The sequence below is a fragment of the Penicilliopsis zonata genome, assembly GCF_001890105.1.
Source record: "Penicilliopsis zonata CBS 506.65 unplaced genomic scaffold ASPZOscaffold_14, whole genome shotgun sequence".
In the NCBI taxonomy this organism is placed as follows: Eukaryota; Fungi; Ascomycota; class Eurotiomycetes; order Eurotiales; family Aspergillaceae; genus Penicilliopsis; species Penicilliopsis zonata.
The window spans coordinates 428,618-441,132 of record NW_019208923.1 but is presented as its reverse complement, the minus strand read 5'-3'; the positions used below and the strand labels follow the sequence as shown (position 1 = coordinate 441,132).

Genomic DNA, 12,515 nt, shown 5'->3' with positions numbered 1-12,515 from the left:
TCTTCTCTTTTCAGTCTTCTTCTTCTTCAGTCCTTATACTTCCTCTTTTTTTTTATCTTCAATTGCAAATATCCCGCGATATCAGCCGCGGGGACCGCCTCAATGGAGTGTATATGATGCTTGCTCCAGTCACGGAACCAGCCCGTGCAAATCAGCTAGCGAAATCAGCCACAGGGATCCTTGATACTGCACACGGCTGCCTGTACATGCCGATCCCTGAGGGGGAAACAAAATCCAGCAGGTGGAAAGTAGGATGGGCCTCTCGGAATGGGAACACCCTCGTTGCCGAAGAGTTTCACTGAATGCATTCCACTTGTGTACAACACTTCGGATATGTACTGTGAATGGGTGGACGATTGATTCTTTATCTTCTTCTTTTCTTCTTTCTTCTTTTATCCTTTTTTTGGATCTTTCAATTCTTTTCTATACTTTTTCTTCTTTTTTGGTTTGCACATGGTTTTCAAGCAAGAACACAAAAAGATCGACTTCTCCTCATCCGAGACTCTTTCTTCTCTTATTTTTTTTTTGCATATGCTTTTGTACATGGCTTCTTTTTTGGTTTTCGGTTTTTGCATATGGTACTTTAGAAGGGATGCATTTTGTTTTCGGAATACCCCCCCTGGTCGATGGTCCAGTCATCGAACCCCCCCCAGGGATGGGATGGATGGATGGCCCTGTCCTATCTGGGTCTTGTTTATGAACAGTGGGCGTTTTATGTATACTTGCACTTACTGCAAGTCCTGTGATGTTTTTTTTTTTTTTTCCTTTTTTCGGAATGTTTCATACCCCCCTGTGTCTGTTAGAGTTTTGCAATCACTTTGCCTACATGAGACATCCAGTAAAATCTACATAAGCGTGTAGAAACTAGTTACAATATTAAGTAACTCTATAACCTCCTCCCTCGACGGAGCAAAAAACACCGTCGTCGACGGGATACGCGTTTCTAATGAGGCTGTGCAGTTGGGGATCCCAGGCTGAACCGGATAAATAATAGTGATTAGGCTAGAACAGTATAACTCGGGTGATCATTTCTACTTTGTTACTTACTATAGTTAGCTACCCAATTATACAGCCCTGGTAGTTTGTGGACAGAACCCTATTATTATCTATTTACAGCGCATGTCTCAGAGACCAAACACATCTGATTAACATGAGAGGTGAATCATCCCGCATGACAGTGCCTCGGGTGATCGATAATCATCGCTGACCACCATGAGTCAAACACGAGGCTGACAGGTGGCTTAGATGTCATACTATCATCGAATGGGGGGGACCTGGCTACTTCCTAGCACATACACCTACTAACTTAGTTTTACAGAGGTACATCATCTTGCCTATTATATTTTGGTATTTTTGGGGGAGGCTTTTTTTTCTTAAAGGATCTGATTGATTGATTGCTTTGTTTGCTTCAAGTTTCATCGGGGGAACCTGAACCCATCACGAATGTACATGTGCATCGCTGGTTCCTGTCGGAGAGACTTTGAGGGCTGTCTTTCTGGATACAGATTCGAGAGCCAGGGTCCTGTCATCTGGCTAGAGTAATCGGTAGAGGTAGAGGTAGTAGTAGTAGAAGAAGAAGTGGACGAGAAGGAGGAAGAGAATGATGAAGGCGAGGCCGGAGTAGAAGGTTGCTGGTTGGTGTGTAGCTGTAGCGGTTTCATGTTCGGGAATCTGATGTGAGGATCAAAGCTGAGAAGGACAAGCCGCTTAAGCTGCTTCGGCTGGTTGCACCGTGGGTCGACGGTGCTGTCATTGATCGAGTAGATGATGGATCGCTCATCCGCGCAGGCACGCACGTCCCTAGTGTCCCCATTAGGACACAGGAGGCGCTTCAGCTCAGCGGGCGCAGAGGTAGGCGGCCATAGCTGGACGCCGCGCGAGACGAACCGTTCGTCGCTGAACTGGATCGGCACACCACTTTCTTCGTCAGTCTCCCGGCAGTACAGCATGCCAGGCCTGCCCTCTTCACCGTCCTCGTCAACGGGACGCTTGCGCTTGCGAGACGCGATCCGCAGACGCAGGCAGTCTCGAGGGTGCATGCTGTTGGGGACCGTCTCGAGGTCGTTCACCAGATCGACAAAGGAGGAGGAGGATAGGTTGTAGGAGTGGTGCTTTGTTCGGGCGAGAATAAAGTCTCGCCGTTGGGACATGTCGTCGATGACGTCGTATTCTGAATGGCAATGGCGTGGGAGGCGGATTCTCGGCTCCGTATTGCTGAATGCCTCCTCAGATAAGGCACTTGCTCCTGTTTCTTTACCTTTCCCCTTCCCCTTATTTCCATCTGATGAGCAGATCTCCTCGGGAAACGGAAGTGCATGTTGATAATAGGTACGGCATTGCACACTGCCACCATTCCTCCATTCGCTGCGACCCTCAATTATGAGCATTCGGCCAGTAGCCTCGTCAGTCTCGAGGGACAGATCTGTCCAAGTGTCATTTATGGGACCTTCTTCATGGTGGCGGCGCCAGGCGTAATACCTGCAGATCTTGGACTGACCCAACAGATGGGCGGGAGAGAGACAGGTCCAGGAATAGCAAGAGGTCCGCTGAAGCTTTTTCGCTTGCAGTTCAACCAGGTTGCTCACCACAAAGAGGTCATTGCCATGCATCTCGAAACAGATATTCTGGCCCACCTCGCCTGCCGAGTAGAAATATGGGAGGGGCATCGGATCGCAAGTGATAGGACGGCCTGTTTCAAGATGGGCACAGCCTATGGCCCATTGATTGTAGTCTTCATCATGGTAATATTCATGATAGGCCCCCCACCAGAGAAATGTGCGATTGTGACGAGCCCAGGTTCGTTCATTGGCATGCACCGAGGACCAAAAGCGCAGCCTTCCTGTCTTTACATTCGGCTGCACATCCAGCAGCACCATGTACTTGGTTCTCGTCATTATATTTTTGACCAGTATTGACAAGCCTCCCTCGTTGTAATATAGCAAGGTAGTTTCCAGGCGGGGTGTTGTCGGATCCCTTGTAATACGAGCCATGACACGCTCCAGGTTGATGACTTGTTCCGTCTCACCGGATTCGTGGACGTTGAGCACACGAATCTCGGTGTCACTGCGTAAGTAACATAAGACGCCAGCGTTGTACAAAAAATCAGTCCCGTGGCCCAAGATCGTGGCCAAATATGGCTGCCCGGTAGCAAAGGCCTCTTTGATACAATGCGAATGGCTCAGGGCCTGTCGGTATGTGATCTTCCCTCTGACAGCCTGTTTCCCTTCCTTTGTATGCAACACGTATCGCTAAGATAAAACTGTTAGATTTCTCACCACAACACAAGAGAATCTTCTGAGTACTTACGTCAATAATCTTCTTCGCCAGATACTCATTGCGCAGCTGCACATTGAGGTTTTTGTTCACCCAGCTAAGATTGTTGTAATCCTGATCGTCTAGACTCAACACAATCTGGTATAAAACGTCAAAAGGGAGAGTATCCAGCCTCCCTTTTTGCTCCGTCATACTTGTGTGTTGCAGTTACAGGAGAAACTTCCAGTTAACTTGTCAAAATTGTAGCAGGGGATAAGAGTATATAGTAGTGAAGGGATAGTGGGACAGCCAAGTCTCCTAATTAACATTAGAAACTATGTCGTAAATAAAATGCAATGAAGAAAAAACAAACCATGGACATGATATCTTTCTATTTTGACACTTCATGTCAGGAAAGAGCCGCAGTGGCGTTAAAGAATGCTAGTCCTGATAAATATAACCTGACCATGCGGCTGTGACTCTGGGTCATTATTGGCTCTGCCCGGCTCCTGAATATGCTCAAGATATCTCCAATCCCTAGGTAGTTAGTTAGTGTTAGTTACATACTAACTAGTCAGTGGAACCCAACCTAGTGGAGAAATTACCTCTCTTTGCAGCATTGACTCCGGCATCCCTACGGACAGGCATTCCAACCCAGCGGCAATGGTAGTAATCCTGGCAAGAACCCGGTTGTGAATGGGTGGTAGAATAACTTGCGGCTCAAACGATTAGGCCACTTATCCAAAGCAGCGTGGAAAGCGTGTAGACTAGACTTTGGAGTGAGAGTGAATAAAGCGGTCGAAACCGGAGTTGGAATGATGAGGCTCAAAAAAGCCTTGAGGCTTGGAGATGACGAGTCACGGGCCTCCCAGGCTGGCTGAGCCCCAACTTCGCTTCCCTTGATTCGCGTCTCCCAACCACCCTCAATTGCAAAGTTCACTCCTTGAGAGTCTTACCCCGTAAACCTTTTGTTGAATCTTCTCAGCCCGATCACCGGTTACCAATTAAACATGGACTGTGTTTGTTTCACAGGCCGCTCAGCGGGTCAGGTCTGGTTGTCGTGGGGCATGTTCCCTTCCCCCTGAGTGAGGCTCTTTAGCACCACTCAACAACCAGCAACAAAGTGACGAAACTCTTACCTTCTCGACAGGTAAACAAGACTTGACGCACGCAGTTTGACAAAAATTCTTGCTTTGATGCAGTTGAAACTTGACTGATGACTCCAGTATTGCTGTCCTTATGCATTATTTCTGCAACTAGCTAACCGGTGAGAAGAATCCTAACAGACGTTCTCAGGAAAACACACCCGTCTAAGGAAATAATAGACAGCTGCCCATCAAGAGACCGCCACCTTGCTGGCTTAACGCATTGATACCCAGGCGATTCTTGTGTTTGGTGAATCCTGCGAGCATACAGTAGTTACTGTGTACCATTTAGATAAACCAGTGAGAGACATGTCTTAACTCTCTCCGGCAGCTTGCATCTGCAAACTCCTCGAAGCCATTACTCAGACCAGCGCATTATGAGTTGGCTTATACGATGATCTACGGAGTAATGAACCCTTCTCTACTCCGTATAGAGTCTACGGAGTATAGCCCACTAGCCAAGTGTATTGTCCAAGCTGCAAGTGGCGCAAGCATATGGCTTCTTTTGGTCCGTCTTTTCAAGCCATTGCAGCTGATCCGACACCGACTTCAAAAACTTCAATCCACGTCTGCCATATTATCTCATATGAGACACAGCAGAGCATCGCCTACTGCGGCCCAAGCGGCTGCAGCGGACCGATTCCGGGTTGCTTTTTCTTCCCACAATATAAACCCTACCTAGTCCCGATCCTGGATCGAATTCTACTTGCAGACCCCAACACCGGTTAGCGTTCCAGGTGTATCCGGTGGACTGTTTTGTTTGTCTTCAAATGACCGGTTTGCTTTTCGATGGAATTACATTTCGAACGCAATTTGCCGCATGCAAAGATATTATCATTGATATATTACTTTTCAATTCTTACACCTATCATTTCTAATGGGTTTACTCATAATACTAATTCGAGATAAGGGTTAGGGTTTAGGGGAATGCAAAGACCTCTAAATACGATTTCAAAGCCATATTCCACGAAATGAGCACTAATATGGAAGAAGAGTAAAATATGATTTTGATATTAAAACCTATAGAAATTATAGAAAAACATATTAGAATCTAGGAAGTAGCAGGACTTTTCCCGTCCTTTGAAAAAAAAAAGATCCGACGATTCTTCTTCATACAGTGCTCCAATAGATACGAATTGCTTAAATCCAGGCCCAGCATCCTTCCACATTCCGATAGAGTCCAGAGCAGTCTAGGTCTGAATTCTCGTATTCCTATTCAGATCTGGTCAGCAAGCAAGGCTCTAGAGTCTAGACTGTATTCCAAGCATGGGTTTCACATCCATGGCTATTTAACCCTGTACACTGTATGCAGCCTGGTGAGACGAGATGGAGCGGAGAAGAAGTGAGTGGTCTGTAATTCCGTATAACCGCGCAGGAAGAGGAAGCCAAGACGACCAGTTCCCGGATGTGCCATCCCAGTTCCCCTGAGACGGACCAGGATGTTCCTGCGTAAGGATCCGTAGCCACCCGCAGGTGCGGAGTACTTCTGGACTCACTGAAATGAGGCTCTAAAGAAATTATTATTAATATTAATTACAGCCTTGTTGATAGTATTACACTTTATTTTATTAATGATTAGATTATACTCGCTTATTTATTGCCTTGATTTGATTGAACAGTATCCACCACGGTCTTTATCGCAGCTCCGGGTACGAAGTACCGCTGTTGTCCATCCAGCTCCCTCACCTCGAGAGAAGTATAACGAGTATCTCTTCCATCTTCATGCTGCCTGGGGTGGTACTGCTGCTGCTGTGGCTGTGGTTGGTGCTGTCGTTGCTCCGACACAGCCAGACGCTCAGCTCGAGAAGCAGCAGCCCGTCGATACCTGCCTGTGCTCAAGGATGTACCATTATCATTTTTTAGGTGATGCGTACTAGTTGTACTGGTTAACTAGTAGTCGTAGATGTACTGCGTCAATATTGTCATCCGCGCCAACCGTCCGGATCCAGAAGCCAGGGTTGAACACGTCTGCTGGTTATCTTATACTAGAACACACAAGCTCGTGTAAGTGTCAGTAAGTAACAGCAGGGAATGAGATATAGTCAAGAGGGACCCTATGAAATCGTCGTTCAACCCCCAGTTCCACCCGTCGAGCGACAGTCGCGGAAGTGACATTGACGGTCTGGCCGAGGGTTAGTGAATTAGCTAGGGCAGGCGTGAGAGCCGTAGGACTGCAAAGGTAAGCAGACAGTGCATTGTACCCTTATAAACCCCGCCTGAGCAGTACTAGGTACCTAGGTAGGTACCTAACCTGTTAGTAACAGCAGGATCAGACCAATCATATACAAATAAGTCTCTAATCATCACATATGGCTGCACTAGTCCTATAATGGCTGTCGGAGAAATTATCCATCCAACGCACTTAACAAAAAACAACCTACCTAACTTAGTGTAGTTTATGTTTGGGCTACTATGCAGTAGTTACTAGTCAGTTGGCTGTTTACTCTGGAGCATACCTTATGTACTATGTAGTAGTTATACTCCGTAGTTATGTAGTATGTACTCCGTAGTAGTGACTTTATCCACTCAATCAGCCCTACCGAGGAGACTAACTCGGCAATTCGGCACTTGACGTGGAATGTCCACTTTGCCGATCTCAGGAATCGTGGATGCCTAAAATTGTTGACGTCGGTCGCCCCCTTCAGCCCCAACGGAAACTTCCCGAACATTTCCTGTCGAGGAAGAACAAGTAACAGGGCGGTGTGCAGTGCAGACAGAGTCAGGCACCCCGTGCGAACGAGTGGTTGGAGGAAAAGTGGGAGTCTGGTTTGCCAATAGAGACTCGCAGATAGACGGAGAAAGAACGCCCTGCTGCGCCGTGGAGGCAAAGAGTGGGATTAAGTGGGATATCATCACCGCTAGAAGAAGAGGAAGAAGAAGAAGAAGAAGAAGAAGAAGAAGAAGAAGAAGGGAGGGGGCAACTCGAGTCAAAAAGAACTTCTCAGTCAGCCAGCCCTTGTCGGGCCCGTGACGCCCCTCCGCACTACTGAAACCCCCAACGGGTTACGATCTTTAAAAAGGGCGTCGTCTTTCACTCCGGATCTCTTTCGTTAAGACTTTGAAGTCGACTTTGATCTCTTACACTTATTCTTTCATTCACCATAACTACCTGGCACCTAGTGTTTGTCGGCAGCTGAATTCCAGTCGCTCATACCACCGAACCGCGGATACAAAATCATCGATCGGCTCGGGGAAAGAAGTGAGAAGGGAAAAAAAAGAAACATCCTCATACTTAAAACGACACCATCGCCAGCCTATGCACGGCCATCCACCTCAGGGACCTCCGCCCGGTTGGGGAGGTCGCCATGCTCCTCCAGCGCATCCCCCGCCGCATCATCTCCAGCAGCGCCCGCCGCCACAGCAGCAGCAGTGGCATGCACCTCCGGGACCACCACCACCCCAAGTTTATCACCAGCAGCACCTTCATCGTCCGCCTCCAGGCCCTCCACCGCCAGGTCATTCGCCAAGTCCCTCGTTTGGAGCTCCCCACCGCCCTCCTTCAGGTCCCCCTTCAGGTCCCCCTCCAGGCCCTCCGCCAGTCCCAGGCAGTTACCCAACGCCGGTGCCCTCGCCATACAGCCAGCAAGCTTATCACCATACGCCGACCCCTCCCCCCCAGGCGCCTTCTCCCTACCACCGTGCGCATCAAAACAGCCTGAGTTCTTCTGGTCACCCGAGTAAGCAGCATCTCAGATACTAAACATTTCTCCTATCTATTTTCTAATGTATGGTGTAGGAACATGGAGTAACCCGTCGAACCCAAACCTTCCTCCGCCGCCGCCCCAAGGTGCCCAGAGTTTCGGTCAGGGTGCCCCCGCCAACTATCAGTTTCAATACTCGACATGCACTGGTCGTCGCAAGGCGTTGCTCATCGGTATCAACTATATTGGCCAGCCGAACGCACTCAAGGGCTGTATCAACGATGTCGCGAGAATGTCTAATTTCTTGCACGAGAGGTATGGATATCGCAGGGAGGACATGGTCATCCTCACCGACGACCAGCAAAATCCCATGAGCATCCCGACCAAGGCGAATATTCTCCGCGCCATGCAGTGGTTGGTGAAGGATGCAAAGCCCAATGATTCGCTGTTCTGTCATTATTCCGGTACGTTTTTCTTTCTCTCGGAGTCCTTTATATATTGTGGTTGATTCTGATTTCAATAGGGCACGGTGGTCGGACGCCGGATCTTGACGGGGATGAGGATGACGGTAAGATACCTATTACGTACAAAGCACTTGCGAGAATGCTGATACTAATACGTGGCAGGATACGATGATGTGATTTACCCCGTCGACTATCGGACTACAGGACATATCGTAGACGACGACATGCACGCGATCATGTTGGTTCCCCTCGACCCTTCTCTCGAATTCGTTTTCCCATCGATACTAATCGATTATAGGGTTCGCCCCTTACAACCGGGCGTTAGACTGACAGCCATATTCGACTCGTGTCATTCTGGCACTGCTCTTGACCTGCCCTACGTTTATTCCACCCAGGTTCGTCTTGCAAATCAAGAATTAGCAACTCCCCCCCACTCTCTCATTCTGACTTGTTTGCGTAGGGTATCCTCAAAGAGCCTAATCTCGCCAAAGAAGCCGCTCAAGATCTGTTCAGCGCTATCAGCTCTTACGGAAACGGTGACTTTTCCGGCATGGCCTCGACAGCCATGGGTTTCCTCAAGAAAGCCACGCGTGGAGATGCCGCCAGACAGCGAACCGTCATGACCAAGACCTCTCCGGCAGATGTGGTCATGTTTTCCGGTTCCAAAGACACTCAGACATCGTACGATACTGCCTTCCTCCCCATCTCCACGCTTTTTCTTCTCAGATCTTCTTTACTAATGATGTAATGTAGAGCCGATACGTTCCAAGACGGCGAAGCAAGAGGCGCTCTCAGCTGGGCGTTTATCAAGACCCTGCAGCAGGCGCCTCACCAGAGCTACCTCCAGCTTTTGAACAATATCCGGTCCGAGTTAGAAGGGAAATACACCCAGAAACCACAGCTGAGCTGTAGTCATCCTTTAGGTAAGTCCTTATTGAAGTGAAAAAGAAAAAATTAATCGAGGCTAACGATATACCTAGATACCAATTTGCGTTTTGTCATGTGATGGAGGATTGTATCGGACCTTTGTATTCGATAGCATAGCACACGGAATACTCCGTATATCCGGCATGGTCGTTCAGGCGAAGATGAGATGAATGCATTCATGATTGCTCTATGGTCAAACGAATAGACTAGCTGTTCCATTTAGAGTAACCTCTTAGATTAGTACTTGTAGTTTGAACTGGAGAACTTTGCGTTGGTGTTGCTGCTAGCATGGGCAGTCGGTGAAGAAGGCGATTTGCGGACTCAAAGACTCTTTTGGTGTCGTATTCAAAGTAGCTGAGTCTACTGTGCTGACTTACACGGCGACACAAGCCGTCGAATAGTATAGTAGCCAACCCGCCCACAATGCAGTAAGCAGTCTTGCCCGTGGAACATATCCGATCATGATGGATAATAGCCTCCCCCTTGCTTTAGTCTCGCGCCATCGACCGAATTTGTATACTCAACGGAGTGAGTGATCTTTGTACTCAGGTCTGTAGGAGGAACTGCCAAAAAAAGACGAAGCCGAGCGTCTCAAGGACCCAACGCGGCAACTGCCAGCTAAAGGTCACTCCCCCCCGGCAGCCCTAATCTTGTGCCCTAAGATCCCGAATCGGCGGACCACACACGTGACTCTACAATTCTTCAAAATTTCCAAACTCCCAAGTTCTTATTAGTTGGTTCTTCTTCAACCAGTAGCTAAGCCCTTCAAGCGTCAAGGCTCCAATCTCAGACCAATCGGAATGAACGATAAGGAGAAGACAAATCAGCATTAACTACTTAACTTTTAAGATTCATTGATTCAGGAACTGTTCCAAACAACCTGGCGAACCTCAGTCTAAACTTCTCCAGCCGTCGTCCACTCCGAAGCAGCTACCACATACCTTACCAGTCACCACCGACAGAATGCCTACTTCGGACACGGATGGGGGCTTTTTTTTTACCAGCTCCCCACAAAGTAAGGGGAATTGCATCACTTTGCTCCAAAAAAAAAGCTTGTCCCACCAATGGAGATCTGTTCTTTCAGAGTACTGCTCCACCTGCTCCTCCATCCAGTCGTATTAATAGCAGGAAACATAATAATGTCCAGTCAGCTTAACTTGGCAGTTGACTAGTTGCTCATAATATTATGGACCGGGGCTTCCGAGGTCCTTCCCTCACCTTGCTGTGATGAACCAAAACAGCCGAAGCTAGTCAATCGGAATGAGTATTCACTCGACTGCCAGAACTACCTAGGTACCCAAGGTACAGAGCTACCTAGGCTTTGTACGAAGTGCCTACCTAGGTAAGCACACTCTACTACATAGGTATTTAACTACTAGGTAAGTATGAGCATCGTAACCCTAACAGGCAGTGGCTTATACACTGTAATAATAAATAGTTGCAGCCCTGAGCTAACTGTTTAGTTCTTATTGTTTCTCCACCGTGGAACGATGCCGCGTCATCTCGAGAATATTCCCTAATACCGAGCTCATGGAGATCCAATCAGGAAATCCCTTTCAACCCACGGTTTGAGCTCCATCGGCGTCTCAGGTTTACACGCCGTCACCGGATGACAGGAGAGCTCAGCCAATGCTCATAACAGACATGAACCAGTGGCTCTGGTACTCCGCAGCATGCATGAATCCCCATCGTACAACGGTAACAAGGTACCTACCTAGGGAAAATGCCCCTGTTTTGCGGCAATACGGAGAAGGAACTTGTAAGTAGTACTACGCCCTGAATAGCTAGTCCTCGCTAGCTAATAATAAGTCAGGGTTCTTCCATTTTGGGGTCGGGGTCCTCTGCGTCTCCATTTCCGGCCATTGTTGTTTCTTTTTTTTTCTCCCTCCTCCCCGTCTTCCTCTCGAACACCTACTGTATTTTTTTTCTACGTCCTCTAGCAGGCATCGTTCTTATCCATTCGCTTACAGCTCATCTCTCAGAAGATCACTCGTAAATATATATCTTTGACAGATCTTTTTTTTCCCTTTTCGTTCTCCTCTCGCATCAACTGGATTGATCAGCTACTGCATAACTAGTAGCTATAACTCAAACTTACCTTACCTTATTTCTACTACGGAGTACCAGTGACTTCATATCTATATATATACTCTTGTTTCCATTCTCACCCCCCCTCCCCCGATAACCATCTCATCTCATCCCCCCTCCCCATCTCTTTTCCATATATATATATACACAGCATGTCGACACCTTCTCCTACCGGGTCATCGCGGTCATCGCCCGTCTCACCCATGAATTCCCCCTCGGGAACCGCTCCATATCCCTTCCCGACTCGGAAACCGCGCCCCCGGGTGCACATCCGGCGGTACTACTCTTCGCCACTGAATGATGAGATCCCGGACTCGACTCCGCTGCAGGTGTTTGGCCTCGTGCAACGCTCGCCGTCCGTCACCCAGAAGCAGCCGCGGCTGATCAACCGCATGTCCTACGCCCTCGGCGATATCAAAGAGGAGCTGGACCCGCGTCTCGCAGCCGACAAGATCCGCAAGCGCACCTCCGTCTTCATGTTCGACGGCGCAAACCTGTCCCAGCCGACCCTGCTGTCTCCGCCACAAACGCATCCAGAAGAGGAGGAAGAGGAAGAGGCATCCGTCCGTCCGCAGAGTTCGCACCCGCCGCCGCCGTCTTCGTCGCGGCCAAACTCCCTCTTCTCAATGGACCTGCGCAAACCTAGACGCCGGCTGAGCATGTTGCGCGGCTCGTTCATCCGCCGGAAGGGGCCCCAGACTTCACAGAGTGCCAGCATCTCCACGCCGAATCTTATCGGCTCGTCGAATGGAATCTAGATCTGCAAGATGGGTTAACATAGGGGGGAAAAGTTGTTTAGGAGTCACGGCTGGTTCATTGAGCATAATCTGGCGGAGTCATCAATTCGATCATTTTTTTCGTGCTTTTTTCTTTTCTTTTTGATCAATTATTGCAATTCTATTGCCGGTTCTCTCGCTTTCCCCCCCTCTCTCTTCATTCTTTACTACTACTTAATGGCATTGACAGTCTGGCCCTGTACATATGATTACTGGATGGTT

The 12,515-nt window shown here is 48.5% G+C and overlaps 5 protein-coding genes across 5 annotated transcripts; 4 read left to right on the top strand and 1 right to left on the bottom strand.

Annotated features, from left to right (window-relative positions):
* Positions 1-9: 9 nt before the first annotated feature.
* On the top strand, positions 10-886 carry ASPZODRAFT_780522 (hypothetical protein). The gene has a single exon (XM_022730211.1). It carries the CDS (start codon positions 254-256, stop codon positions 698-700), a length of 447 nt encoding a protein of 148 aa, XP_022578874.1. The 5' UTR covers positions 10-253; the 3' UTR covers positions 701-886.
* Positions 887-1,415: 529 nt separating this feature from the next.
* On the bottom strand, positions 1,416-3,465 carry ASPZODRAFT_72042 (hypothetical protein; the record flags this gene model as incomplete). Its single annotated transcript, XM_022729803.1, has 2 exons — positions 1,416-3,248; positions 3,307-3,465. The coding sequence occupies 2 exons, from the start codon at positions 3,463-3,465 to the stop codon at positions 1,416-1,418; spliced, it is 1,992 nt and encodes a 663-aa protein (XP_022578873.1).
* Positions 3,466-8,120: 4,655 nt separating this feature from the next.
* Positions 8,121-9,445, top strand: ASPZODRAFT_71866 (hypothetical protein; the record flags this gene model as incomplete). The annotated part of the gene is made up of 6 exons (XM_022729789.1): positions 8,121-8,502; positions 8,562-8,606; positions 8,665-8,740; positions 8,801-8,897; positions 8,963-9,183; positions 9,256-9,445. The coding sequence occupies 6 exons, from the start codon at positions 8,121-8,123 to the stop codon at positions 9,443-9,445; spliced, it is 1,011 nt and encodes a 336-aa protein (XP_022578872.1).
* Positions 9,446-10,761: 1,316 nt separating this feature from the next.
* On the top strand, positions 10,762-11,554 carry ASPZODRAFT_780052 (hypothetical protein). Its single transcript, XM_022730206.1, has 3 exons — positions 10,762-10,771; positions 10,893-11,188; positions 11,243-11,554. Exons 2-3 carry the CDS (start codon positions 11,059-11,061, stop codon positions 11,437-11,439), a joined length of 327 nt encoding a protein of 108 aa, XP_022578871.1. The 5' UTR covers positions 10,762-10,771; positions 10,893-11,058; the 3' UTR covers positions 11,440-11,554.
* A 125-nt stretch (positions 11,555-11,679) lies between these two features.
* On the top strand, positions 11,680-12,513 carry ASPZODRAFT_135171 (hypothetical protein). Its single transcript, XM_022723721.1, has one exon. It carries the CDS (start codon positions 11,721-11,723, stop codon positions 12,273-12,275), a length of 555 nt encoding a protein of 184 aa, XP_022578870.1. The 5' UTR covers positions 11,680-11,720; the 3' UTR covers positions 12,276-12,513.
* The last annotated feature ends 2 nt before the right edge of the window (positions 12,514-12,515 follow it).